We start from the raw sequence: 27440 nt of genomic DNA, 5'->3' as shown, positions 1-27440 counted from the left end.
GGCTTCTAAATCCCCCTCCCCGAGTTACGCCGAGCAGTGTGCCTCTATTCCAGTTCTCAATTTTGAATGCCGACACTGATTACCATGCCCAGTACCCCATTTTCCTCACCACACAAAGAAAAGACCTGTTACCAGGATCCATTCCCCTTAAAGGGCGGTTGAGAAATAATTATTTTCTTTCTCATACTAATAGATATTTAATCTTCATTTCTTATAATTAGTATAAATATTAGTAATTTTACTTGATGTGAAAGGAATAAAAATCAACAAGCTGAACTTTAATCAAACTGTTTTCTAGTACATGGAATTATGCCCTATAAAAACATAGTTCTTCTGAAAGTCAACTATTTTTTTTTTAATTTGAATTTCCACATATGAGCTGTTGAATAAAAGAACCTCTAATTCTCTTGGATATCTAAGATTTTGCGATAAAATTTCCTTTCCTCTGAACTTTCCACCTTGTACATCTGACCAGTTATTTATAATATCACTTTTCCAAAATAATATATGTCTCTACTGTAGCTAATACTCTAAGGATATGTAAGTCTTGGAAAATTGAGGCAATGAGAACTTAAATTCTATTGTTTTCAGCACAGGAACAAAAGTCAGGTACTGAGGAGCAACCCAAAGCAAATTACTATATTTCCACCTTATCATTTAGAAAAGTTAAACTTTAAACAACCTATAACACACCTATTAACTTTTTTTTTTTTTTTTTTGCGGTACGCGGGCCTCTCACTGCTGTGGCCTCTGCCGTTGTGGAGCACAGGCACTGGACGCGCAGGCTCAGCGGCCATGGCTCCTGGGCCCAGCCGCTCCGCGGCATGTGGGATCTTCCCAGACCGGGGCACAAACCCGTGTCCCCTGCCTCGGCAGGCTGACTCTCAACCACTGTGCCACCAGGGAAGCCCACACCTATTAACTTTAAACCCACCTATACAACATAAGCCAGTAAACAACACACAAGCAATATTCTAGCCCAGAACACTGAACCCATTTTCTATAGTATCTAGTTTAAAATGAAAGACAAAGAAAGAAAATCTAACTCTTAAGACCTAGTAAATATAATGCACTTTAAATTTCGGAAACACAGATAACAGTCAATGAGAAATAGTTTTAAAATTAACTAAATCAAAATTACAAGTCATTTCTTCCAATCTTATAACAAACTTTAACTCATTTACTACCTTTTTTAAGTGTGTAAGGCTGCACTGGATTTCTCTTCCATTTGACTTAGATCAAACAATTTAGAATTATATTAAAACTGACCCAGTAAAAGCAGCTATAAAAAGAGGAAAAAAATCACATGCCAATGAATTTCTATTACTATGTTATTTTGCCCTTTAAAGCTTATTTTTTTCTTAAAAGCAGTTCAGCTATAAAGCTATCATGTGCCCTGCTCCCGGATTCAGATTGTCTTTTACACATTTAAGATCACAGCAACAACACTGAACCTTAATAGAGGGTCCCTGGAGCACATTTAAATTTCTAATAACAACAATTTTTCTTCTTTTCCTTAAGTGTGCCTATTTCCATTAAAAAGACTAACATATTGAGTATTGTACTACTGCAGTTCTTTAGAGGTAGATGATTTGGAATTCTCACAAATATAATAAAAAAAATACAGCCTTTCCTTTTAAAGAGTAGGGGAAAGGAGAAAAAGAAAATGTTTGTAGACCTCTCATCTGACCATAAAAACTGCCACAACTTTGACAACAGGCATGTTTATCAAGAGGCTCTAAAAAATAACACACTCAAAAATGTAGAACAAATAGGGAATTAAAGGCCCTTTGTCTACTTTAAATGGACCAGCAAGCTTGGGTAAGAATGATGGAGCTGGAATGAAATAAAGGTCACATGTTAACACCCACACAGGCCACTGAAATTTCCAAAACAACAAAAAAAATTATGAACATAAGCTATCCTGTCTTATCCTAATCACTCAGCAGCACTACAATTGCATGCCTTTGGTCACAAGGGCAAGAATATGTAGATGATTCACTGGTAAACCAACAGGACTATAGAAAAACAAGTCTGTGCTCATATTGAACAATAGGTCTGTTATTAAAGGTACAAACTTTTAAGTCATATTGTTCCCGTAACAATAAAGAATGAAAGTCATGTTACTGAGAATTATAAAATAGTTGCTCTTAATATATATATGTATATACATATAAATATATATTATTTTTTTAAAGACTATTTTTTTAGAGCAGTTTTAAGTTCACAGCAAAATTGAGAGGAAGGTACAGACAGTTCCCATATACACTCAGCCCACACACATGCATAATCTCCCCCACTATCAACATCCTCCAACAAAACCTCCACCTTTGTTACAAGTGATGAACCTAAATTGATGCATCATAATCACCCAAAGTCCATGGTTTACACAGGGTTCACTCTTGCTGTTGAACATTCTATGGGTTGGTCAAATGTGTAATGACATGTATTCATCATTATAGGATCATACAGAGTATTTTCACTGTCCTAAAAATCCTCTGTGCTCCACCTATTCACCTCTCCCCTTCCTACCCCATCTCCTGGTAACCAATGATGTTTTTACTATCTCCATTTTTTTTTTTTCCAGAATGTCATGCAGTCGAAATCCTACAGTATGTGATCTTTTCAAATTAGCTTCTTTCACTTAGTAATATGCCTTTAAGCTTCCTCTATGTCTTTTCATGACTTCACAGTCATCTAGTTTATAATCATTCTTCATGTAGGTACAAAATAAAAATCAGCAAATATTTTAAGCTTCACAATATAGTGATATTCTGATTCAAATTAGACCACATAAGCTATAAACTGAATTTATAAGTTGTCTATGTTTATATATTTTAAAAACTTAAATAGCCTTAAGGACATGTTATATTTCAAATCAAGGAAAAACATTACTAAGTACTCAGTATGTATAAAACACTGTAATTGGAACCTGACTTAACTGGAATTTTTTTTTAATATAAAAATCTGGTGTCCATTTCCAAAATTCTCTTCTGTAAACCTAAATCACAGCTCCAAAACCAAACATTAATAGAAAAATACGCATTTTGAAAAGGAATATATACACATAATACAGCAGGATTTTATTGCTCATAACTAATACTACTCATTTAAATTAACATAGATTTTATTTCTGTCAAGTTCTGTGAATTTCTAAATTTTGTTTTTTCCTAAATCAAGTTAGAGATTCCTCCCACATGAAAACTAGCTAAAGTCATGGAAAATTTTAGCCTTTAAGTTCATCCAGTTGGGGATCATCTGTGCCAACAAAAACCAAAACAAAACAAAACAAAAAATTAAGTTTCTTTTCAAGGCAGAAAACAATACATTCATATTCTAAATCCCTGAACCAATATCTCAGAAATAGCTAAGTGATTGTTACTTAAATTATTCAAAGAAATTTATTTTTCAGGCAATACCAAGGAACAAAAATTCCATACCAACATCTACGATTTTAAAACATTTTAATAAGTGAAAGTAGAACTGCGTGACAGAAGTCAGAAGAGAATCCAATATTGATCATCACCATTATGACACCATACAGATTTTGGGGATATCAAAGGGAGAGATTCTAAAGACTTGCTGCCAGGTGAACTATGTGTATTTTCCAGATGCAAGTGGTAAGCACATAGTAAGTAGAGTCACAAGTTGCAACCATCCTTGTTTTGCAAAGAGTAGAGTAATATCAGGTATCATGTGGTTAAGTAAGATTTATCAGTAGTTCAGTACATTAGTATTACTTCTGATGGTAAGTGTAATCCTAAATAATGTTCTTTAAAGATACCTGAGGTTTTGAAACATAAAACTCAAAGCTTCTCTTTGAGAATGGCCTAGATGTTTTTTTCTTTTTTTTTTTTCTCCTTCTTCTTATGATAAGGTGATCATTATTTCAGGAATCCAAAAAGCTTTATAGTAATTATTGTGGTAGAACAGATGAGCACATATTACTGACCTATTTTCCCTGATAAATAAACTTATTGGTTCCACTACGTCCATATTTATGGAGTCTGTGACTGGTTAGGGTACCCTGTGCCAATGAAGCCAGCCAAGGCCATGGGTTCAATCACCACGAGAACCAATTCCCTTTGCTCTCTTCCATGGCCATAGCCTTTACCCTAAACCTTAGCCAAAGGCCACATGGAAGACTAAGCAGGCCAGAGACCATGGATGAATCAGTGAAAATCCATTACCATGACTATAAAAATAATGCAAAAGTAAAACCCCTATTGACCAGTGTCAGGATTTCATTCTTCAAACGTTATTAAATTTGCCAATCTGCAAAACAAAACCTTAATTATTGCCTACAAAGTTGGTATGCTGAAAAGACATATAAGTCCTTTGACTTCTTTAATTCAAAAGCAACAATGGTAATGAGTATTATTCTCCTAAACGCCATTGCTTTTACTGGAATGGATTGTATTTTTATGCAATCTTTTACTTAATAAAAATCTTGCAAGTAAAGTTAAATGTGAGCCCAACAAGTACACTTTCCAGGATTTCCTTCAAAATCAAAAAGCAACCACTCTTAGTGGAGGGTCTGTTTTTATCTGAGTAGTTTCCTCTCAAAAAAGAGACTCATAGTTTTATTAGAAATCCCAGAGCAATATGATACTTCATTTGACTTTCTAAATGCAGGACCACGGAGTTAGAATTGTTGACAAACAGAAGATCATAGATAATTATGGAAATTTAATTTAGAATTTCTCAAGTTTTATATGTATTTGAGCAGAATGTCCTGTAAATATACAACATCTTTCATTGTTCAGAGTTAGAGGGTATTATTTTACGCCTTTGGATTTTGGGGGAGAGGGGGTTGTTTCTTTTGCTTTTTTCTAATCAAAATAAAACAGTACCAAATCTATGAATAAGCCTATTTGTAGCAAAGTCATCTTTGTTTGCACAATATTACTATGCACTCAGTAGTTACCCAATAAATATTAATTGATAATGACGGAAATAGGGCTTTATAAACAGATGGTCTAGGATAAATTTGCTGAAAACATAGATAGAAACATTCCACTCTTCAAGAAAAGCATAAAGTAGAAATTAAACAAGTCCTGCACTCAGAAAATCTCAGTCTATTGTCAGACAGCTGTTCAGTCAACAAGAGCACAAACATTTTTCATCATCATCATAGCATTAACAGAATTAAATGTCTATTTTCATACAGTCCCTACACAAAGGGACTCACATAGACTCATGCTAGCCTTATTTGTTATAATTTACAATGACAATATTGGCAAGAAAAAATATGCACACATAGGAAAAGAAATGTGATTAAACAATACTTTGAGATCTAATCATATGTAGTATGAACATAAAATATGTGTCAGATTTAAATGCAACTCACAGAAGCAATGTGAGTATTTATCTATGATGTAAATCTCAACTATTTCCAATGAGAATTCGAGATGCTTTATAAGAACTCCTATGCATATGCTGAAAGAACAGGTGAAACAAAAAATGAGTCGGAGACCATAATGGCCCTAATAGAATAAGTAGTAACTCTTCGAGAACCGAGAGCAAATAAGCAGGAAAAAAAAAAAAGAGAAAAAAAATTGTATGAGGACTAACTTCAATGAGGGTAGGACCAAGGAAACTACAAGCAAAGTGATCAACCCGGAAAGACACCCTGAAAAATGCACACTATTCGAAAACACTTGAATAATAAGAAAATGTAAGTTAGTACACATGGGAGAATTTTGGAGAAAGTTGAAATGGGGAGGTGAAAGAGGATAGAAAGTACATTACAAGCATGTAATGATTAAAAGCCTTAGGTAATTTTTTTTATAAAGTAAAAAGCCTAACAAGACATGACATGAGTGTTAATTATATAGAAATGAGACTATAAGAATTTCAGGACAACTTACATACACACATCCTCTCACAGAACTGCACCCTTCAAAGGAATCCAAAGGCCTTAACCAGCAGGCTAACAGTTGACATGTTACCTCTTCTCTGATGTGGAATACATTTCTAAATGTTCAGCTTTTGTTTTATCAATATTAAACAGTAGGCCCCTGAAAAACAGTATCAAAATGGAACATTCTTTAATCCAGCTAGCTATTATTCTCAATATTTCCCAATACGAAAAAGATAGCATGGCTTGTGGAGACTTGTCCTTAATATCCACAGACCATGCAGGAAGTTTGCACTGTGAATGGAAATTCAAGTACTGGATGAGTACAAGGTTGAAAGAGACAACATCTAAGATCTCTTCCAACTTCTGTAAGAAGTTCAGGGAAAAAAATACTTTCCACACAAAGAATAAAGTGTTTTGTTGTCATCTAACTGATCAAAGCCTAATAAAATAGACTTTATGTTAAATAAGTGGGTGGGCATGTGAGGCAAGGGGGGAGAATCAAGGAAAAGGCTAAGGAAGAAGACTAAAGAACACGATATGTCTGGGACTTGCGCATTTCCAGCTGTGCCAAATAGTGTTCAACCAGCTGTGAAAGACAAATCCCCTAATATCCAGTCATTTGTTTCCATCTACTTCCTTTCTTTCAGCATGTTCACATTAATAGACTTTCCACAACCTTACAGAAAAAAAGTATTTACTCTAACCTTGCAAAGAAAAAAATAATCCACAGGTAACAAACATAAAAGAGAGAAGAAAATAATTAGCATGGCATAAAATAAGACAAAGAGCTATGTTGTGAATCAAAAGTGTAGTGGGTCAGAATTTAAATTAGTATTTCAGCCACAGATTGGTAAAGTGCTTATCAAGTAGCAATAAGCCACAGGGTAGAATCACATTCATAAAAGAACTGCCTAAAATAATTTGAAAATGCACAATCTCTTTCACCCAAATTTTCCAAAGGGCAGAGAAGGGGTAACTATTTCCTGTACGGGCTAGTCTAGAGTCTATGCAAAGCTGAAATAACACACTTATTGAATTACAATGACTGTTAACATTTCTATTTTCCCAACTAAACTGAGAGCCCTAAAGAGCAATACATCATTTTAAGTATTTTTAAATCCCTAGTCCCCAGCACAGCACCTGGCACATGGTAGGTCCATGAGGGTACTGGCCAAATGAATATTTCACTATGAATAGTTCTGACAACATAGCATATAACATTCATTCCTTCAAGAAACACTTACTAGACCTATGCCAGGCACTGTTCTAGGTGCTGGAGATACAGCAATGAGCAAAACAGACTAAGTGCCTTCCTTCATAAAGCCTGCATTCTGCTCAGGGGGACAGATAGCTGACAGATGACAAGTAAGGAGAAGTGTTATAAAGAAAAAAAATACAGCAGTGTAAGGGGCTCAGAAGTGAAGAAGGGGTGTATTATGTAGAATAACTAATAAGGCCTTTCTGAAGTAGAGCTCTGAGTGATAGGAGGGCATAAGCAATGCAACTGTTTTCAGAGTTGAAAATCCCTGGCTCTGGGAATAGAAAGTACAAATGTCCAGAAGCAGGAGGGTGCCTGACATGTCCATGGAAAAGCCAGGCGAGTGTAGTTGGCCTAGAGTAGGCAAGTGGAAGAATGACAGAATCAGAGTAAGATGGCAGGCAGGGACCACCTCAGAGGGGCCTTTTAGGCTGAAGATTTTAGATTTCATCCTGAATGTGATAAAGAAAGCACTGAAGGGTTTTGAAGAAAGAAGTGGCATTATCTGATTCTATGGGGAAAAGACTGCAGGGAAGTAAGAATGGAAGCAAGGAGGCTACTCCACTAGCCCAGGCAGGAGACAAGAGTCACAGGATGATAAATGAGAGTAGAAGTGATAAAAGGAGTGAGTTGTTATCAATTAAAATATTTTCAAGATAGAGCTGACAGAATTTAATGATGAACTGGATGTGAAGAACGGAAGAAACAGAGACGGCGAGGACATAAAAGAAACACAAAAAATTTTTCATATAAAACTAAAATTATTTTACTATCAAGATAAGTAGCCATCTTTTTAAAAAGAAATAAATCATATGAGCTACTTATTAAGATGAACCACACAAAGAGGTAAGGTTTAGCAACTTCTAGACAAGTTCACAAGTCAGGAAGGGAAGGATCAGGAAATGGAGCTCCAGAGACCAAGTCTGCCCAGGCTTTGTGGCTCTGAATCACAGAATCACTCTGACTTGATCCCCATCCAAGACTGATACCGGTGAGCAGCACTTCAGGTTCTCAACCTCAGAAAATAAACATGAAAAGGCGTAACTTTTTCTCACTGCCATATGAGGCCCACCAAAAAACTACATAATAAGGTTACAGCTGCAAATACTGTTCTAACCTGGTCATAATATGGGCAAGGGTATGTTAGAAAAACCTAAGCAGTTTCTCTTTTCTTGAGCAATAAATAAAACTACAGCTGCAGTATAAAAAAAAGAGAGAAAAGAAGGAAGAAAGGAAGGAAGGAAGAGAGGAAGGAAGGAAGGGAGGAAGGAAGAAAAGAAAGAAAGAAAGGGAGAGAGGGAGGAAGGAAGGAAGAAAGAAAGAAAGAAAGAAAAAAAGGATCCAGGGTACTGAATAAAAATGTAAATTCACTAGAAATGCAATGAGTCATGACAGAGCTAAAACAAAATGCTTTTCTAACAAGTAAAGAAAAACAAACAAGATTAGCCAGACGAAGAACAAACAGCATTAGAACATCAGTGGAAAATAAATATAACTGGGGTGAGTAGACAACAAGGTGCAAAGGCAATGATTATTAAGGAGAAGAAAATGATAACTAGGGAAAAGTGTTTTAGATCTATATAATATAAAAATTTAGAGAACATATCTTTGGTATACTTCTATATAGCTTAGAAATATGAAATGTGGAAAATGGCATAAGACTATATGACTCCAGTGAAATAAACTCTCATATCAAATTGTAGTCTTTGTTTTACTACACATAAAAAGATTTTTCCTCAGCAGGAGGGAGAGAGAGAGGAAGAAAGGAATTATAACCCTGAATAGAAAGCCTCAAAGAAACTCTGACCAAAAGGCATAAAAATGACAGTTTTAGTGTTAAATATAACAGATGTCTTAATATGTAATACTCCATACGTCATATTTTATTTTTCAACAGTGGAAAGCAACACCATTTCAAATTTAAGTTTTCAAATAGCAATAGTTAAATAATTAGATTTTTCAAGTTGCAATATCTGTGGCCAAGTGTATTTTCAGGGAGCCCTAGGAGATGAGGTATGTGTATATATTATAATCATTTTTCAACAAAGTTTAGCAACTTTAGTAAACAATGCCTGCAGGGTCACAACTGATGGTTCAATACTGACGACTAGTGGTCAAAAACATGTACTAATTCATTCATACTAAGTATTTATCCTATGATTTTTATCATCAAAATTTGAAACATGTAATGCAAATTATGTGAAAAACCTTAAAAGAACTTTCCTTACACATGTCTTGAAAATTACAAAAGAAAAAACTGTATCTGCAAAGTCTCTTAAAAAGTCTTTTTTGTCCATTATTTGCAATGTCCCCAAACCCAAGTCAATCAGCACCAGCTATTGACCCATAATGGGAAAATTCCATAAAGTGTCATTTATCTACATCCACACAGCTGAATTAACACGGTTTCAGAAATCCATAATTATTTCAAGAGGTCTTACTTTTAGATTTCATGTATCTGTGCAGCTCTAATTCTTTTTCTAACTTTGTCTGCTAGACACAAAGAGAGCAGAAATCCAGCTGTCCTAAATTTTTGACATAATTTGAAAAAATAGTAACCTATAACAAAATGTTTTTATAAAGTTGAAATATTTAAAACTTAACTGTGATTGTCTGAATTCTTGAAGAATGTGGGATTTGGTTTAAATCATTTAACCTGTTACATATTAAACTTCAAAGAAGTTAAAATTTGTTGATTTGCACTTTCTGCTCTGCAAGAATAAGATCCACAGAATAATACAAAAATGTATACAAACCTTCGAAAGAAAACTTTTTTTTTTTTTACACAAGAACATTATATGCAGCTAAGTGGTTATTTACATTTGAAAGCAGCCTTCATTTTCCAATGACTATTCACAGAATGTCTGTGGTGTGATAAACACCATACCACAGCCCCAGAAACAGGCATGATGGATGAAGTTCCTGCCAGTGGAGGAAGAACTATTCAATACAGTAACCTAAGTAGTTATGCTATATGAGAAGACACACAATAACATAAGTAAACAAATCACAACTATAGGTGATGTAAAGTACTATTAAAAAATAAAGTAACATGACAATGACAAGGAACAACGGGGCCGAAAGGGGCTATTTTAGAAAAGGGGGCAGGAAAGTTTTCTCTGAAGAGGTGGCAATTAAACCTGAAGGATGAAAAAGGATAAGTTACACTGAGAATCAGAAGAAAAATGGTCGAATAAGACAATAAGAGGAAATCACTGTGCCTGGAATATGTATTTCTTAGAAAAATTTGTAGCGTCACACATAAACATTTAAAAAAAAAAACCAGAAAATGTTTAATTGTTTTACTCATAAAATACCAAATAACCAACAATGGTACTAAGCCAAATGGGAAGTTTCAACAAATTTCAAAGGAATTTAAAGATAAATTGTAAAAAGTTAAAAATTAAGCATACATACATATTTGAAAATTCCAAAAGGCACTCCTAAGTCTTGAATTATAGAAGAAACCATAATAGAAATTATGAAATTTAGAAATAAACTATCATAAAATAATAGCATCTCAAAACACAGGGTAATTTGTTCATGAATTTACAGCATTTATTTTAAAAAACAGACAAGTCAATTATTTAACTTGCAAGTCTGAAAAATAAAACAGCAATCCTAAAAATGAAAAATCAAAAAAAAGCAATAGCATTAAAGGTGGAAGTTGATGAAGTAATAAACAAAGCTAGTCAAAATGAAAACTAATAAAATAATCACGTCTAGTAAGACTAATAAAGAAAGAGAAAAAATAACTAAATAATATTAAAGAGAAAGGATACACAGCTTCAGTACAAGATTGAAAAAATAATATAGCAGGGCTTATGAATGCTTCTTTAAATGTCAAAACACAACAAAATGGATAACTTATAAAATCAGGAGGGCTTCCCTCGTGGCGCAGTAGTTAAGAGTCCGCCTGCCGATGCAGGGGACACGGCTTCGTATCCCGGTCCGGGAAGATCCCACGTGCCGCGGAGCGGCTAGGCCCGTGAGCCATGGCCGCTGAGCCTGCGCGTCCGGAGCCTGTGCTCCGCAACAGAAGAGGCCACAACAGTAAGAGGCCGGCGTACCGCAAAAAAAAAAAAAAAAAAAAAAAATCAGGAATAATTACCAAACTGACTTAAAAAATAAAAAGGTTATATTGATATAAACCAAAAAATACTGAAGAAGTTGAAACTCTCAGCCACCAAGAAGACAACAGGTACCAATGATTACATGAGTGAATTTTAACACACATTCAAGAAATAAACAATCCTTCTCTTAAACAGCCAGGGAAGAGAAAAAGAAGGAATCTATCTAATTCATTTTATGAGATTAATGTAACCTTGCTTTCAAAACCAAAAAAGGTAATGCAAAGAACATACAACTGATCTCAATCATAAACATAAACATACTAAAGACAAGAAAATTAATTCAGCAATGTACAAAAAAATAATATATTATGGCCAAATAAAGCTCTCAGGAATGCAAGGAGAGCTCAGAATTTACTGAGTCAAATGTATTTAAATATTTAAAGAGAAAGACAGCAGCAAGAATATTTGATAAATTTCACAACCCATTCATCGTTTTTTAAAAAATCAACCTCTCTTGGCAACCTACAAATAGAAGGCAATATTCTCTATCTGATAACGGATAGCACTCAAAACCAGGAGCAAACACCAAACCATAAGGTTAACACTTTAGAAGCATTTCTATAAATATCAGAGTAAAACAAGGATTCTTGCTATCTTTGCTTATATTCAACATTGCATTTGAGTTTCTAGCCAGTGCAATAAAACCACAACAAAAGAAGAATTAGAAGGAAAGAAATTAAATTGCCGTTAATTTCAAATGATATGATTAGCTACACAGTAGACACTATGTCAGTAAAGCTACTAACAAATTATAAGAGCTAATAAGATCATTAAGCAAAAATGCTGGATAAAAGAGCCACATACAAAACCAACTGCACTCCTGTATACTACAAATAACCAATCAGAGTTGCAATAAAAGAAAATATCCCCCACAAACAATTAAAAAGAAAAACCATAAGGTACCAAGGAATAAGTCTAAGATGTACGAGATTGTTATAAGACAATTATAAAACATTATTGAAGAACATTAGAAAACACCTTCTCTTCAAATTAATCTATATATCTAATACAATTACAATCAAAATGCCCGCAGAATTTTTCATGGAACATGACAAGAGACTTTCATTATCATTTACCAAATTATAATGAAAGCTCTAATAATGGAGACAACATGTTATCAGTTCAGGGATAGACAAACAGATCAAAGCACATAGAACTCAGACAGATATCATGCAACACTGTAAAGCAGAAGTGGCATTTAAACCAGAGGGAAAAGAAGAAATTATTCAGAAAGGATGCTGAGGCAACTCATCAGTCACATAAGAAATAACTTAAGACTCCTTCCTCCTGCCAGTAAAAAAGTTAAATTCCTGGAAGAAAACTCAAATAATCCAGTATTTTTAAATGAGCAAAATTTATAAACAGGCTATCTGTATAGGCACAAATGAAAACTGCCAGCAAATCTGTGAAAAGATGTTCAAATTCACTAATAGGAAATGCAAATAAACATAAAAATGAGTTAACACTTAATCCTCATCAGCTTGGCAAAAATTAAAAAGAATTATAACCACTATTAACGGTAGGAATGCGGGGAAAAGGGCCACTCTCAGCCATTTTGCTGACAGAAACGTGGAGACTCAGAACCATTTGGAAAAATAATCTGGTAATATCTATTATAATAAAAGATCTGTCCATGGTAATAAAAGATTAAGTTGGAACAACATCAGCTAGTTGGAGGAATTTCCAGGGAGTATTGATGAGAGAAGAAAGCAAGATGCAGAAATGTATATACAATGTCATCAGTTTTTATTAAAATAAAAACATACCCAAAAAAGCCCCTATATATATATATATACACAAAGGTGTATATATTAATAGTTTATATGTATCTGTCCAGGATAATTAAGAGCACAAAGAAAAATATAAAGGGATATCCCAGGCTGTTTACACTAGTTCTTTTTATTTTAGGGAGTAGGGGTAGTGATTGATGGTGAAAAGAACAGAGGGGAAGAAACAGGGAAAAAATGAGCCAAGCAAATAAATAAATAAAGATGCATTTAAAAAAAGAGGCTGTTTGTACAAGCATTTATGATAGGAACACATTTAGTTATGCATTTATTTAAATTAAATGTAAAAAATACTTTTTATACTAAATGCAAATGTTAAAAGAAAACAACCATATGAGAAAAAAAACTAGTTAAACATTGGATCAAAACAATGCATCAGGGTCTTCCCTGGTGGCATAGTAGTTAACAATCCGCCTGCCAGTGCAGGGGACACAGGTTTGAGCCCTGGTTCAGGAAGATCCCACATGCTGCGGAGCAACTAAGCCCGTGTGGCACAACTACTGAGCCTGCACTCTAGAGCCCGTGAGCCACAACTACTGAGCCCGCACACCACAACTACTGAAGCCCACGCACCTAGAGCCCGTGCTCCGCAGCAAGAAAAGCCACCACAATGAGAAGACCATGCACCGCGACGAAGAGTTGCCCCTGCTCGTTGCAACTAGAGAAAGCCCATGTGCAGCAACGAAGACCCAACGCAGCCAAAAATATAAATAAATAAATAGATTAATTTATTTTAAAAACCAATGCATCAGTACGGTCACTACTTAAAGAATTCAACAAATATTTATTAAGAGCCTACTATGTTAAATGCTAGAAATAAAAAATTCTCCAAACAAGTACAATTAAAAGCAACAATACATCAAGAAATGGTAATTAACAGTAATAATCTGAGACTAAAAACCTCACCTCACATAGTATATATTACCAGAAACTGAACAGTGAAAAGAAAAAAAGCCATCTTTGCAGAAGAAGGAGAAAAATAGTCAATGGGATTAAGGTTCATTAAAAGAATAAAAATCGTGACTCAAAATAAGGCCCAAATTTCTTCTACACACACAGTTTCACCCCCTAAAGAACGAACACTAGAGCATAAGTTTTTGAATTTTCCCTTGCTACGCATGTTCTCCTACAGAGTAGTACATATGTGGTTTTTCTGGTGTGATATTCAGTGCTTTCAGCCCCTTGTTAGTCTGGGGCCCTGTGTGTCACCCTGCCTGGGTCACTCTCTGCCTATTATACTCCACCTGGTCACCTAAGCCTGACAAAGGACTGAATTCTACAGCTCATATCCCAACAATTGCAAAACTGAGGCGCCTCCTCCGAGCTTTCCTTGGGCTTTCCTCAGAACTTGTGTTTTACTTTTAAACTCTCCTTTACTTGTAAATTCCACTGTTTTTTCTCAACGTCCAGGGAGGCTATTGGTATGTTCAATGTGAGGGTGATTTAATGTGCACTTAAAAAAAAGTATCTAATAATATCAATCGGGAAAGCGAAGCTTATACTATGAAGTAAATATGTGAAAATGTGGGGCATACCTACAAAAGTTTTGCAATTCATCCTTGGAAAGGTAAGTGAAGGGAGTCTAAAATCTAGCAGACTCAGAAAGGCCTCCATAATTCCAAATCAAGTAGGGGAGTCTCTAAAGGAAGAGCGGGAGAAAGGGTTAAGGAGGCCATGTTAAAACATTTAGCGGACTAGGATCTCCTCTGAACTGGCTCAGAAGTCTCAAGGGAGATGGTAAAGCTATTAAGAGGACATTAGGAAAACATTCTTGGCTTCAGTGGAAGCTTCTCCCTTAATGAGTCCACACTAAATACATTAATAAACAGTACCCAAGGCTTTTCTTAGTTGAAGTAGCCATATCAGTCAGCATCTCTGGAGCCACAATGACATTTCTGGGAAGGAACGAATAGCTATTTGTTCATTAGGTTTTTCACAATTGATATAGATGCCAAAAGATGAAGGAAAATACTGGGGGAAATAAATCTATCAATTAATTTTTCTGTATATGGCCTTATTTTATTGACAAGACTCACATAATCTGGTTTTCTATCAGAGCACAGACTGAAAACCACTGAGCCTAGCTCCCACATTACATTGAATTCCTCACTTAGACTTCACTACCTTCTATTAAGATTCCATGCCCTGCCTGCCCCATCCTCCATGAAACAGTTTTAAACCTTAAGGAAACTGATTCACTTTAGGTTATATGCAAGCATGGAATATTCTTGGTGGGGGAAGATCAGGGAACTAGTATTTTAATATGCTACAAAATGCTCTGAAAAACATATACAAATATACACCCAGCATTTATCTCATGTTTTTCATTTTATGGAATTCAATTGAACAAATAACATTCAATTTATAAGAAAGAGCTAATAAGAAAAACAAGTCAGGAATTCCCAAGATGCCATAGTCAAGAGTTAGAAATGTTATCTAAGATTTATGTAAATTCTGTACCTGCAAAAGAGTTCTGATTTGGGCTTACCATCTAATAAATACCTCTTTCATCATGTCCGTTCCTACCTCATGCCGCTAAATTTAACTAATCAAAGTTACCTTACTATCAAGTGTCTGATCAAAAGGAATTAGTAAGACGATAAATGTACCCTAATGTTAAACAAACACTTTATTGTTTTCACACTGGTTCAACAAGGAAAGACTGATGGTTACAGGCTTAATATTTGAATGCAATTAGTAAAAGGTCAGAGAACAACCATTCAAAATTTAAAAGAGCTATATGAGTGGCGCTGGGAAAATTGGACAGCTACCTGTAAAAGAATGGAATTTGAACATTCTCTAACACCATACACAAAAATAAACTCAAAATGGATTAAAGACCTAAATGTATTGGGTTGACCAAAAAGTGCATTTGTTTTTTTCCGTAAGATGGCTCCAGTAGCACTTAGTTGTCTTTAACTTCATTCGAAACAATTTTGTTAGACTGTATTGTGACAGCTGTCATATCAGTGTGCATTTTAAAACAAACTTACCAAAACTGGTGAATTTTTGTGTAGCCATTTTAATATTGAAGATGGAAGAAAAAAAACAATGTTTTCGGCCTATTATGATTTATTATTTCAAGAAAGGTAAAAATGCAACTGAAACACAGAAAAAGATTTGTACAGTGTATGGACAAGGCACTGTGACTAAGTGAACATGTCCAAAGTGGTTTGCGAAGTTTCGTGCTGGAGATTTCTCACTGGTCAATGCTCCAGAGTCGGGTAGACCAGTTGAAGTTGATAGCGATCAAATAGAGACATTTATAGAGAACAATCAACGTTACACCACATGGGAGATAGCTCACATATTCAAAATATCCAAATCAAGCGTTGAAAATCATTTGCACCAGCTTGGTTATGTTAATCGCTTTGATGTTTGGGTTCCACATAAGCTAAGCAAAAAAAACCTTCTTGACCATATTTCCCCATGCGATTCTCTACTTAAACATAACGAAAATGTTCCGTTTTTAAAACAAATTGTGATGGGCGATGAAAAGTGGATATTGTACAACAATGTGGAACGGAAGAGATGGTGGGGCAAGTGAAATGAACCACCACCAGCCACACCAAAGGCCGGTCTTCATCCAAAGAAGGTGAAGTTGTGTACATGGTGGGAATGGAAGGGAGTCCTCTATTATGAGCTTTTTCCGGAAAACCAAATTCCAAAAAGTACTGCTCCCAATTAGACCAACTGAAAGCAGCACTCGACGAAAAGCATCTGGAATTAGTCAACAGAAAACGCATAATCTTCCATCAGGATACCGCAACACAACATGTTTCTTTGATGACCAGGCAAAAACTGTTACAGCTTGGCTGGGAAGTTCTGATTCATCTGCCGTATTCACCAGACATTGCACCTTCAGATTGCCATTTATTTCGGTCTTTACAGAATTCTCTTAATGGAAAAAATGCCAATTTTCTGGAAGACTGTAAAAAACACCTGGAACAGTTCTTTGCTCAAAAAGATAAAATGTTTTAGGAAGATGGAATTATGAAGCTGCATGAAAAAATGGCAGAAGGTAGTGGAACAAAATGGTGAATCCGTTGTTCAATAAAGTTCTTGGTGAAAATGAAAAATGTGTCTTTCATTTTTACTTTAAAAACCAAAGGAACTGTTTGGTCAACCCAATAGGAACAGATACTCTAAAATTCCTAGAGGAAAACTTTGGCAGTACACTCTTTCACATAAATCACAGCAATATTTTTTTGGATCTGCCTCCTAGAGTAATGGAAATAAAAGCAAAAATAAACTAATGGGACCTAATTAAACTTAAAAGCTTTTGCACAACAAAGGAAACCATAAACAAAACAAAAATATGACCTATGGAATGGGAAAAAATATTTGCAAAGGATGCGACCGAAAGGGGATTATTTTCCAAAATATACAAACTGCTCATACAGCTCAATATCCAAAAAACAAACAACCCAATCAAAAACTGGGCAGAAGCCCTAAAGAGACATTTCTCCAAGGAAGACAAACAGATTACCTACAGACACATGAAAAGATGCTCAACAACACTAATTATTAGAGAAATGCAAATCAAAACTTCAACGAAGGACTCCCTGGTGGCGCAGTGGTTGAGAGTCTGCCTGCTGATGCAGGGGATACAGGTTCGTGCCCTGGTCTGGGAGGATCCCACATGCCCCGGAGCAGCTGGGCCCGTGAGCCATGGCCGCTAAGCCTGCGCATCTGGAGCCTGTGCTCCGCAACAGGAGAGGCCACAACAGTGAGAGGCCCGCGTACCGCAAAAAAAAAAAAAACAAAACTACAATGAGGTATCACCTCATCCCGGTCAGAATGGCCATCATCAAAAAGTCTACAAATAATAAATGCTGGATAGAATGTGGAGAAAAGGGAACACTCCTACATTGTTGGTGGGAATGTAAATTGGTACCGCCACTGTGAAGAACAGTATGGAGGTTCCTTAAAAAACTAAAAGTAGCATTACCATATGGTCCAGCAATGCCACTCTTTCCATATATCTGGAAAAGACAAAAACTCTAATTTGAAAAGATACATGCACCCCAATGTTAAAAGCAGCATTATTTACAATAGCCAAGACATGGAAGCAACCTAAATGTCCATCAATAGAGAAATGGATAAAGAAGATGTGGTACATATATACAATGGAATATTACTCAACCATAAAGAAGAATGAAATAATGCCATTTGCAGCAAAATGGATGGAACTAAAGATTATCGTACTAAGTGAAGTAAGTCTGAGAAAGACAAATATCACCTGATATCACTTATATGTGGAATCTAAAAAAGAAAAATGATACAAATGAATTTACAAAACAGAAATAGACTCACTGACATAGAAAACAAACTTATGTTTACCAAAGGGGAAAGGGGGCAGAGGACGGATAAATTAGGAGTTTCGAATTAACAGATACACAGTACTATATACAAAATAGATAAACAACAAAGGCCTGCTGTATAGCACAGGGAACTATATTCAATATCTTGCAATAACCTATAATGGAAAATAATCTGAAAAAAATACATATATATATATATATATATATATATATATATATATATATAACTGAATCACTTTGCTGTACACCAGAAACTAACAGAACATTGTAAATCAACTATACCTTAGTTAAAAATATATAGAGAGATTTTTTAAAAGGTATGTGAAAAGAATATTATTGCACAACTAATAAAACATTCATCTCTCTAAAGAGACCTTTACTGAGAAATGAAAACAGTGTTGTTTAAAATGTGATATATGAGTTCTGAAGGCCAGGGAAGGCCCTCACCAAGTTAAGAAAATCTGACGTTCATGTGCCAGCAGTAGCACATAAGTAGTTGAGCTTCACCAAGGGAAGTGGATTCCAGAGCATGAGCTTAGCCCTTTTGCTTAGACCAGGAAGAAAGAAAAGAAGGAGAAGAAAAAAAGGAACAGAAAAGAGTGAACAATTCTTTAAAAACTCTAAACAAGAAAAGGAGAGTGGCTTTCCCTCAACCAATTTCCAATGACTAATACTGTGATTTTCATTAAATGGGAACAAATAAAGCTCCGAGGACCTAAGAACCTCATTAGATCACTAAAAAGAAGCACGTTTTATTAGCCAAAACCACAGATTGACACCCTGTAATACATTATACCTAGAAATCTCCAACATTCTGGAATTCTTAATGATTACTGCTAATTAAGAGATTATGACTTTTGAATGTCATAATTTTCACTAACACTGAATTATACATTTTAGGGAGGCAGGAGAACATAGTGGCTAAAAGTCCAGGCCTACTTACTCACCTACAGATTCAATTTTTCACCATAGCCAGAAACAAAATATATAAATTACTATTATCATACAGTATAGATACAGCCATAAGTATTTTTTAATATCAAAAAGAAAGCAAAGTATTTTCTCTCCTTAAACGTGACCCTTCCAGAATAGTCTAAGCCACTTAACTTGTGAGTAGGAAAACGCATCAGGCTAAATTAATCCTTTCCAGTTTCCATTGCACTGTTTAATCCAAAACCACCTATTAAAAGCATATAGGTCACCACTTATATTAAAGTGACAAAATACGAAATTAAACATTTCTTATCAATAGTGATCCTCTATTGTACTGTCAGAGATGGAATTCCAAATCATTGCTCAAGCTTTTAGTCAAATTGACAATTACAATGCAAATATTCAGGCTCTGGTTTCTCAAGAATAGGGGTGGGAAGCAATCTTCCTCTCCCTCTTTCTTTGTAATTTTGTGCATCCTGCAAAGAGAATAGAATATAAGCATGGAAAACTTCTCTAATTCTCTCTCGCAAAAAAGAACAATTGTCATTTCAGTACTATTCTTATGCTCACCAGATGCAATGTGCTTTGAGAACAAATGTATAAAAATCAAGGTTTAAAAAAAAGGCTACCCACATGCTGTATCTAATTATTCAACAAAGTATCCTCTTCAAAGTAATTACCAACTAACAAGGGTATGCTTCCTTTTGTGAAATGGAATTTTAGAAAGATCTGCTTTTGTTTTCTGTCAGCTTACATTATAATTTCAGGTTTGCAATTTTTATTCCTAATTTTCAACTGGCATGTCTCCTAATACTTAAAAAAATTTTTAATCTGTCAATTTAAAAGGGTTAATGATCTTCAAGCACACATAAGTGCATCTGTAGAACATCACTTTTAGAGAAAACCACTTTGTAAAAGAAAAAAACGTTCATTTTGTTTTTAAATCTTTTGGTTTTCTTGCTGTTTCTAATTTTTTACACTTTATAAATCTAAGAAACATTTAAAAGGAATCACAAGTTTTCTAGGACAGTTATAAAACATAAACAATATAATGAGAATTCACAAATCTATACCAATAATAATGAATGAATGAATGAGTGGAGAAAAAGACAAGCCCTTCCTGACAGTAGGAATCCAACTAATAAATGTGAAAGGAATGACAGAATATTTTTTAAATCACTGTTTAGTATCACCTATAGCAGTAACTGTTTCACAAAAGAATCATCAATAGCTGCTAAAATTTGTAGGTGAAAATTTGATGAGAAATAAGCAATTTTCAAGTTTTAAAGAGCCTCCCCATAAGACAAATAATTTAAAGGCATAATACAGTAACTTCACAGTAGAGAAGCCTGGCAAGCAACACCTTAACCAATGTGCAGTTTTTACCAGTATTGGGACAAATCAACACTACATGCCCCCTGATACGATATCCTGGGAAAAACGCAACAATTCTCTGGGTTTCCTGCCAAAAGCCTATAACCTAATCTAGTCATGAGGAAAAAAATCAACAAACCTAAAACAAAAGACATTCTACAAAATAACTGGCTAGTACTCTGCAAAATTGTCAAGGTCATGAATGACAAAGAAAAACTGAAAACCTGTTCCAGATTAAAGGAGACTAAAGAGACATGATGGTCAAATGCTATATGTAATCCTGTATTGTATCTTGGACCAGAAAAGAACTTTAAGTGGCAAAATTAGAATAAAACCTATAGGTTGGAGGGTGCTTCAAGATGGTGGAGGAGTAAGACATGGAGATCACCTTCCTCCCCAAAAATACATCAAAAGTACATCTACACGTGGAACAACTCCTACAGAACACCTACTGAACACTGGCAGAAGACCTCAGACTTCCCAAAAGGCAAGAAACTCCCCACATACCTGGGTAGGGCAAAAGGAAAAACAGAGACAAAAGAATAGGGACGGGACCTGCACCAGTGGGAGGGAGCTGTGAAGGAGGAAAGGTTTCCACACACGAGGAAGCCCCTTCACTGGCAGAGACAGGGGGTGGGCGGGGAAGCTTTGGAGCCACAGAGGAGAGCGCAGCAACAGGGGAGCAAGGGGCAAAGCAGAGAGATTCCTGCACAGAGGTTCGGTGCCGACCAGCACCCACCAGCCCGAGGCTTGTCTGTTCACCCCGGGGCGGGTGAGGGTTAGGAGCTGAGGCTCGGGCTTCGGAGGTCAGACGGCAAGGAGAGGACTGGGGTTGGCTGCATAAACACAGCCTGAGGGGGCTAGTGTGCCACAGCTAGCCGAGAGGCAGTCCAGGAAAAAGCCTGGAACTATCTACGAGTCAAGAGACCATCGTTTCGGGGCGCGAGAGGAAAGGGGATTCAGAGCACCGCCTAAACAATCTTCGGAGACAGGCACGAGCCACAGCTATCAGCGCGGACACCAGAGACGGGCATGAAACGCTAACGCTGCTGCTGCAGCCACCACGAACCCTGTGTGCGAGCACAGGTCACTAACCACATCCCTCCTCCTTGGAGCCTATGCAGCCCGCCACTGCCAGGGTTCCGTGATCCAGGGACAGCTTCCCTGGGAGAACACACAGCACGCCCCAGGCTGCTGCAATGTCATGCCAGCCTCTGCCGCCACAGGCTCGCCCCGCATTCCATACCCCTCCCTCCTCCCGGCCTAAGTGAGCCAGAGGCCCCTAATCAGCTGCTACTTTAATCCCCTCCTGTGTGGGCAGGGAACAGACACCCTTAGGCAACCTACACACAGAGGTGAGGCCAAAACCGAAGCTGAACCCCAGGAGCTGTGCAAACAAAGAAGAGAAAGGGAAATTACTCCGTGAAGCCTCAGGAGCAGTGGATTAAATCCCCAGAGTCAACTTGATGTACCCTGCATCTGTGGAATACCTGAATAGACAACGAGTCATCCCAAAAGTGAGGCAGTGGACTTTGGGAGCAACTGTAGACTTGGGGTTTGCTGTCTGTGACTGCCTTGTTTCTGATTTTTATGTTTGTCTTAGTATAGTTTTTAGCACTTGATATCATTGGTGGATTTGTTTATTGGTTTCGTTGCTCTCTTCTTCTTTCTTTACTTCTTAATTTTTTATGTTAATAATTATTTTACTTTAATTATTTTATTTTTTTTAATTATTTTATTTTTTCTTTCTGTTTTTCTCCCTCTTCTTCTGAGCCGTGTGGTAGACAGGGTCTTGGTGCTCCAAACTGCTGTCAGGCCTGAGCCTCTGAGGTGGGAGAGCCAAGTTAAGGACACTGGACCACGAGAGACCTCCAGACCCCATGTAATATCAATAGGCAAGAGCTCTCCCAGAGATCTCCATCTCAATGCTAAGACCCAGCTCTACTCAAGAGCCAGCAAGCTCCAGTGCTGGACACCCCATGCCAAACAACTAGCAAGATAGGAGCACAACCCCACCCCTTAGCAGAGAGTCTGCCTAAAATCATACCAAGTTCACAGACACCCCAAAACACACCACCGGATGTGGTCCCGCCCACCAGAAAGACAAGATGGATCCCAACCCAACAGAACACAGGCACCAGTCCCCTCCACCACGAAGCCTACACAAGCCCCTGAACCAGCCTTAGCCACTGGGGGCAGACACCAATAACAACGGGAACTATGAACCTGTAGACTGAGAAAAGGAGACACAAAACACACTAAGTTAAGCAAACTGAGAAGACAGAGAAACACACAGCAGAAGGAGGAGCAAGGTAAAAACCCACCAAACAAAAAACAAGAAAAATCTCAAATAAACAACCTAAACTTATACCTAAAGCAATTAGAGAGAGAATTAAAAAAACCCCAAAATTAGCAGAAGGAAAGAAATCAGAAAGATCAGAACAGAAATAAATGAAAAACAAATGAAGGAAACAATAGCAAAGATCAATAAAACTAAAAGCTGGTTTTTTGAGAAGATAAACAAAATTGATAACCATTAGCCAGACTCATCAAGAAAAAAAGGGAGAAGACTCAAATCAACAGAATTAGAAATGAAAAAGGAGAAGAAACAACTGACACTGCAGAAATACAAAGGATCGTTAGAGATTACTACAAGCAACTCTATGCCAATAAAATGGACAACCTGGAAGAAATGGACCAGTTCTTAGAAAAGCACAAGCTTCCGAGACTGAACCACAAAGAAAGAGAAAATATAAACAGACCAATCAAGCACTGAAATTGAAACTGTGATTAAAACTCTTCCAACAAACAAAAGCCCAGGACCAGATGGCTTCACAGGTGAATTCTATCAAACATTTAGAGAAGAGCTAACACCTATCCGTCTCAAACTCTTCCAAAATATAGCAGAGGGAGGAACACTCCCAAACTCATTCTACGAGGCCACCATCACCCTGATACCAAAATCAGACAAAGACCTCACAAAAAAAGAAAACTACAGACCAGTATCACTGATGAATATCGATGAAAAAATCCTCAACAAAATACTAGCTAATAGAATACAACAGCACGTTAAAAGGATCCTACACCATGATCAAGTAGGGTTTATCCAAGGAATGCAAGGATTCTTCAATATAGGCAAATCAATCAATGTGATAAACCATATTAACAAACCGAAGGAGAAAAACCATATGATCATCTCAATAGATGCAGAAAAAGCTTGACAAAATTCAACACCCATTTATGATAAAAATGCTCCAGAAAGTAGGCATAGAGGGAACTTACCTCAACATAATAAAGGCCATATATGACAAACCCACAGCCAACATCGTTCTCAATGGTGAAAAACTGAAACCATTTCCTTTAATATCAGGAACAAGACATGGTTGCTCACTCTTACCACTATTATTCAGCATAGTTTTAGAAGTTTTAGCCACAGCAGTCAGAGAAGAAAAAAGAAATAAAAGGAATCCAAATGGGAAAAGAAGAAGTAAAACTGTCACTGTTTGCAGATGACATGATACTATACATAGAGAATCCTAAAGATGCTACCAGAAAACTACTAGAGCTAATCAATGAATTTGGTAAAGTAGCCGGATACAAAATTAATGCACAGAAATCTCTGGCATTCCTATACACTAATGATGAAAAATCTGAAAGTGAAATTAAGGAAATACTCCCATTCACCACTGCAACAAGAAGAATAAAATACCTAGGAATAAACCTACCTAAGGAGACAAAAGACCTGTATGCAGAAAACTTTAAGACACTGATGAAAGAAATTAAAGATGATACAACAGATGGAGAGATATACCATGTTCTTGGATTGGAAGAATCAACATTGTGAAAATGACTATACTACCCAAAGCAATCTACAGATTCAATGCAATCCCTATCAAACTACCACTGGCAGTTTTCACAGAACTAGAACAAACAATTTCACAACTTGTATGCAAACACAAAAGACCCCGAACAGTCAAAGCAATCTTGAGAAAGAAAACAGGAGCTGGAGGAATCAGGCTCCCAGACTTCAGACTATACTACAAAGCTACAGTAATCAAGACAATATGGTGCTGGCACAAAAACAGAAACACAGATCAATGGAACAGGATAGAAAGCCCAGAGATAAACCAACACACATATCTTATCTTTGAAAGGTCACCTTATCTTTGAAAGGAGGCAAGAATATACAATGTAGAAAAGACAGCCTCTTCAATAAGTGGTGCTGGGAAAACTGGGCAGCTATATGTAAAAGAATGAAATTAGAACACGACCTAAGACCACATACAAAAATAGGCTCAAAATGGATTAAAGACCTAAATATAAGGCCAGACATTATAAAACTCGTAGAGGAAAACATAGGCAGAACACTCTATGACATAAATCACAGCAAGATCCTTTTTGACCCACCTCTTAGGCAAATGAAAAAAAATAAACAAATGGGACCTAGTGAAACTTACAAGCTTCTGCACAGCAAAGGAAACCATAAACAAGACAAAAAGACAACCCTCAGAATGGGAGAAACATTTGCAAACAAAGCAACTGACAAAGGATTATTCTCCAAAATTTACAAGCAGCTCATGCAGCTCAAGATCAAAAAAACAAACAACCCAATCCAAAAATGGGCAGAAGACCTAAACTGACATTTCTCCAAAGAAGATATACAGATTGCCAACAAACACATGAAAGGATGTTCAACATCACTAATCATTAGAGAAATGCACATCAAAACCACAATGAGGTATCACCTCACAACAGTAAGAATGGCCATCATCAAAAAATCTACAAACAGTAAATCCTGGAGAGGGTGTGGAAGAAAGCAAACCCTCTTGCACTGTTGGTGGGAATGTAAATTGATACAGCCACTATGGAGAGTAGTATGGAGGTTCCTTAAAAAACTTAAAATAGAACTATCATGTGACCCAGCAATCCCACTACTGGGCATATACCCTGAGAAAACCAAAATTCAAAAAGAGTCATGTACCAAAATGTTCACTGCAGCACTATTTACAATAGCCAGGACATGGAAGCAACCCAAATGTCCATCAACAGATGAATGAATAAAGATATGGCACATATATACAATGGAATATTACTCAGCCATAAAAAGAAACAAAATTGAGTTATTTGTAGTGAGGTGGATGGACATAGAGTCTCTCATACAGAGTGAAGTAAGTCAGAAAGAGAAAAACAAATACCATATGCTAACACATATATGTGGAAACTAAAAAAAAGAAGAAAAAGAAGGGTTCTGATGAACCTAGGGGTAGGACAGGAATAAAGACACAGACATACAGAATGGACTTGAGGATATGGGGAGGTGGAAGGGTAAGATGGGATGAAGTGAGAGAGTTGCATTGACATATATACACTACCAAATGTAAAACAGATAGCTAACGGGAATCAGCCACATAGCACAGGGAGATCAGCTCTGTGCTTTGTGACCACCTAGAGGGGTGGGATAGGGAGGGTGGGGGGGGGAGACTCAAGAGGGAGGGGATATGGAGATATATGTATACATATAGTTGACTCACCCTGTTATACAGCAGAAACTAACACAACATTGTAAAGCAATTATACTCCAATAAAGATGTAAAATAAAAAATTTTAAAAAAACCTATAGGTTAAATCACAGTATTGACCCAATGTTAATTTCCTGTGACTACAGAAGAGAATGTACACACCATATTATTTAGATTTAAAAGTATTTACATCATGTCAACAACTAGCTCAAAAAAATTTTTAGATACACATATATATGGAGATACATATATAAAACAATAAAGCAAGTCTGGTAAAATATGAATGCTGGGGGAATCGAGGTAAAGGATATACAGAAATTCTTTGTTCTAATTATTCAACTTCTTCATAAGTGTAAAATTTTGAAATAAACAGGTTACCTAAAGTGTAAGTAACCTCCATTTTGAATTGGTTTGATGATAGTCTAGGCCAGGGATCTGCAAACTTTTTCTATAAAGGGCCAGTCAATACTAATTTTAAGCTTTGTGGGCCATATGGTCTTTTTCACAACATCTCAACTCTGCCAACGGTGTGTCCCAAAAGCACCCACAGACAAACTAAAAATGAATGGGAGTGGCTGCGTTTCAATAAAACTTTATTTACAAAAATCGGCAATGGGACAGATTCAGCCCATAGGCCAGTTTGTTTACCCCTGGTCTAGTTCACACCAAAGAAAATTAATCCAAATAATTATACTTCCAGTTAACATGTATTCAGCACATGCTAGACACTACATTAAGTGCTTTACCCACATTAACTTATTTACCCCTGCACCAATGTGATCAAGTAAATACTATTATTATTTCCATTTTCCACAGAGGAAATGGGCCTAGAAGTGAAGGAACTTGCCCAAGGTCACACAGCCAGTAAGGCGTAGACTCTGGGTTTGAACCAGGCTTGTCTTCACACAATGAACTATAACCAATATGCTATACTTCTACAGACTGAACTATACTTTCACATGCAACAACTAAAGAATTATAACGATTTTAACAATAGCTAAATAACCACCAAAACTCAAGATTTACATTCCGAGAAGGTATTTTTCACAAACCTCCTGTAGCTGCAAAGAAATAAGTCCCAGTTGATCCTGCCGTCTTTCCACCAGCTCTCTTTCTGTACGCATCTCTCTTTCTATTTCTTGAAGCCGTCGCTCTACCCGATCTGAAACCTTAACATGAATAAAGAAAAAAGTGAGATTACAGAACTGTTAGGCAAAAAAAAGACTAAAACTGAAGAGATATTTTACGC

The 27440-nt window shown here is 36.4% G+C and overlaps 1 protein-coding gene across 1 annotated transcript in view; it reads right to left on the bottom strand.

Annotated features, from left to right (window-relative positions):
* Nucleotides 1-27440, bottom strand: part of CEP128 (centrosomal protein 128) — a gene marked incomplete at its 3' end in the record, with an annotated part of 415812 nt that overhangs the window by 345016 nt on the left and 43356 nt on the right. The window contains exon 7 of the mRNA XM_082855117.1: nucleotides 27244-27360. Coding sequence (XP_082711243.1) covers nucleotides 27244-27360 — 117 coding nt within the window. The remainder of the gene's footprint in view (nucleotides 1-27243; nucleotides 27361-27440) is intronic.

This window comes from Leucopleurus acutus, assembly GCF_964270905.1.
Source record: "Leucopleurus acutus genome assembly, chromosome: 1".
Classification (NCBI taxonomy): domain Eukaryota; kingdom Metazoa; phylum Chordata; class Mammalia; order Artiodactyla; family Delphinidae; genus Leucopleurus; species Leucopleurus acutus.
This window is presented reverse-complemented; position numbering and strand designations above follow the sequence as displayed.